The following is a 3,558-nucleotide window of genomic DNA, read 5'->3' as shown; positions in this document are numbered from 1 at the left end:
TTGAGTAATGATTCCCCTACCCTAGCCCACCCCCCTATCCAATAAGAAGACTTCATGCAAGCAAGTATACTTTGGCTATTCTTTGTGTCTCTGTGTTGAACTGTACCTCACCTGTCATGCTTGTGAAAAAATCCATGCCAAGTATGCATGAAGGAAATGATAAACCTTAATAAGCTTTGAAAAGCGATTCATTCTTAATAAATTACTAACGTACAGGAAAATATTGGATACATGGCTGTCTGCATCCAAATAGATTAATAACCACATTTTCCCTGAAGTGCCCTCAGTATTCTTCTCTCATGCCATTACATAAGAGGGAGGGAGAATAGCCAGTAGTAGAGTCAGAGTGTCAGCTTTCTTATGGGAAAATGGGCCAGAATTATATTTGGACAGTCTGATACTCTAAGTATGGCTGATTCCTACTTGGTAAACCTCAGTATTTCCTGCTTAGGGCTTTCTTTGGGAGTGAACCAATCCCGGATATATGGTTAAGTCTGTTGCTATTTTACTTTTGTAAAAGTATTGAATGTTTCTTATAGTTAACACTTATTGGAATGATGTTATAAATTTTATGGTTTCAGTACTAACAGCATTCTCTTCTTCTCGCAGGCTATCCAGATTTTGATTGGCATCTTTCATGTTTTTATGTGGTATTTCATATTGATTTTGTATATGGGACAGATTAAAGGAACCTTTGGGATATATGAACCTATAACTTACAGAACAGGATGTACTTTATGGGGAATTGTTGTGAGTAGAATGCATTTATATGATTTAATCATTCAGTAAATAATATATATCCTGCTAATGGAAGATAGGGAGAAGTTTCTAAACAACATTTTCAGGAGAATCATGTAACAAAATCCCATGTTGATAATTTATTTAAAATCAAATTCCTTTTTTTCAACAAATATTTTTTGAGCACTTTTAATTTACTAGCACTATTACAAAAGATGTAGCTACAAGAGTAAATACACAGTGACAACCATAAGTTAGATTGTCCTTAGGTATGTGAAGAATTAAGAATCGTAACTATAATATCCATTAGCATATTTAGGGGACTTACCTCTGCTTCCTCACACAATAAGTCTATACTCACACATTATCTAAATTTATCATCATTTGCACTCTTCTGCGGTTTCTACATAGCCATAAGATAGTAGGAAAATCTAGAGAACGTAGCATCCCGGAAACCAAGTGATTTTGAAAGATCAACTATGTTAAATTCTGTTACTTTGTCAAATAAGGCAAGGGCCCACCATTGGATTTAGCAATACGGAAGCCGGCAGTAAACTGGACGAGTAGTTTCAATGGAACGGTGGGGGCGAAAGGCTGCCTGGAGTTGGTTTAAGAGATAATGAGAGAAGAGGAAGTATTGATGGCAAATACAGACAACTCCTTGAAAGACTTCGGTGTACTGTGGTGTAGAGAAATGAGATGCTGGCTAGGGAAATCAGGGTTAAGAGAGAGTTTGTTTCAGTAAGTTGGAAATATCATGTCTTTTGTTGAGGTGACTGAATCAGAAGAGAGAAATTTGATATGAGATAAATGGTGGGAGGGAGGGATTATTAGAATCTTGTGTAGGCAAGATGATGAATTTTAATACACAAATAGCTAAGAGCATGGACAGTTCGTCTTTAGCAGTGGTTCTCAACTAGAGATGATTTTGCCACTTGAGGACATTTGGTAATGTCTGAGACAATTTTGGTTTTCGCAGCTGGGAGCTAGGGGTGTGCATCTAGTAGGCAGAGACTACAGGTGCTGCTAAGCATCCTACAATGCATAGGACAGCCACCACAACAAGGAATCATCCACCTTTAATGTAAATAGTGTCAAGGTAGGCAGCAGGAGAGAAAGGTAGAGGAAAAGAGAGAGAAGACAAATTCTGATAGATAAGTAGATGGGATGTTGGGAGCTTGTGGAACTTTTCTTCCAATGGCTTCAAATATCTCAGTGAACTAGAAGGCAGGATCACGAGCTGAGAGTGAGAATGAGAGAATGGGTTGGTTGTTTGAGGAGAGAGGAGAGCATATGAAGTAGTCATCTAAGAAAAGGGAATGCGTGTATTGTGGAAAAGTAGTTTGGCTTTCACACAGCATTAAAGGCTCACTTCAGCTTGTAGTGAGACGGGTCAAGATGGCTGTTTATTTTTCTCAGGCCATGACTGGCTGCCTGGGCGCAGGCACGCAGCAAGAACAACTGCATTTAATCAGGATTTTGGTTTAACCATGGAACTGTGATCAAATGAGAAAGGTGCAAAGTTGTTGAAAGTCTATATAAGTAAGTGTAGTGGTTGACCATGGAATTTAAGCTAGCGAAGGAGAGACTATAACAGGGAGGCGAGGAGCTCAGATTATAGATCCAGATGGGGTTAAAGGATTGTTAGAGTTATGATACTACAGGGTATGAGCTGGAAAGATAGAAGGTCAGAGGGGGGTGCCTGAGATTGCGATTTGAAAGGTGTTATACGTACTGACAGAAACAAGGACAAGAGAATGCATATGGGAGTGAGCCACTGCGATAGGATGGAGTCAAAGGCTTGGAGGAGATAAATTAAAGAACCACAAGACCAGGGTATTAGAAGAATCGCATATGGATATATTGAAATTACCAAGGATTAAGAGGTGTTAGAGAGTTAAAGAGACAAGAATTATAATCACCTAGAAAGAGAGCAGCGAGCAAGGGATCAATAGATGACTTCAACCAGGAGGGTCAGTGGGTGACAGAATCCGATGACCTTTGATTCAAAGCTGGAGGAGAGACAATGATTGGTACTCACAATAGCAGCAAGGAGACCACTTAACCAAGTTTACAACTAACGGCCGGAGGGCCAGAGGAGATAAGATGGCCACCACATGAGGGGGCTGCAGTGAAAGCAGTGGCCCCTAGGAGATACCCTGCCTTTATCCGTTGGCTCACAAATGTCAAAGCATTGTATTGGAAAACACTAGGAGAAAAATAGCGAATGTGCATACAAAATCCAGATAAATGATTCATGTCCCCCAGTGTTTAATCGTTCATATGATAAAAATAGCATATTTAGCTCCTAGAATCAATTATCTAAAAATTCTATTAAATTTAATCCAACGCAAAACTTCTCATTTAGATCATGAATCCTGTTTTTCCACCAATTAGCCTTTGACTTGGATCTTCATCAAAGTCACTAAAACTGATAAGACAAAAGAAATATGTCAGCGAATTGTGCAGGCAACCTTCAAAAAATATGACGTCGCTTTATACTTCTGGGAAATAGACAAAGTAGCCTGGTACAAAATAACAGAACTTTAAAAACAAAGACAAAGACAAAAACATGAATAGCACCTGTTGTCTTAATTCTGCTACAGTCTCATTTAAGAAATATATTTTGTACAAACACAATTTGGAGAGACTCACAGACCACATTTTCACATCTAGATGTGTATACAGTAATTATAATCAGTGGCATCATTTCATTAGGAAGGACAGCATTAGAAATAATAATTGAATGAGTGCAGAAAGCACGCAGAGACATAAGCAAACTCGGTCCCTGATTCAGAATTGTGTAAGTCATCTTTGGCA

At 38.7% G+C, this 3,558-nt stretch overlaps 1 protein-coding gene across 1 annotated transcript in view; it reads left to right on the top strand.

Annotated features, from left to right (window-relative positions):
• The first annotated feature begins 408 nt into the window (after positions 1 to 408).
• Positions 409 to 3,558, top strand: part of MS4A13 (membrane spanning 4-domains A13) — a 9,473-nt gene continuing 6,323 nt past the window's right edge. The window contains exons 1-2 of the mRNA XM_025046310.1: positions 409 to 426; positions 610 to 750. Of these exons, the coding sequence (XP_024902078.1) occupies positions 409 to 426; positions 610 to 750 (159 nt within the window). The remainder of the gene's footprint in view (positions 427 to 609; positions 751 to 3,558) is intronic.

This window comes from Pteropus alecto, unplaced genomic scaffold, assembly GCF_000325575.1.
Source record: "Pteropus alecto unplaced genomic scaffold, ASM32557v1 scaffold43, whole genome shotgun sequence".
Lineage (NCBI taxonomy): Eukaryota > Metazoa > Chordata > Mammalia > Chiroptera > Pteropodidae > Pteropus > Pteropus alecto.
The sequence above is the reverse complement of the archived record's forward strand: the minus strand, read 5'-3'. Positions and strand labels throughout refer to the sequence as shown.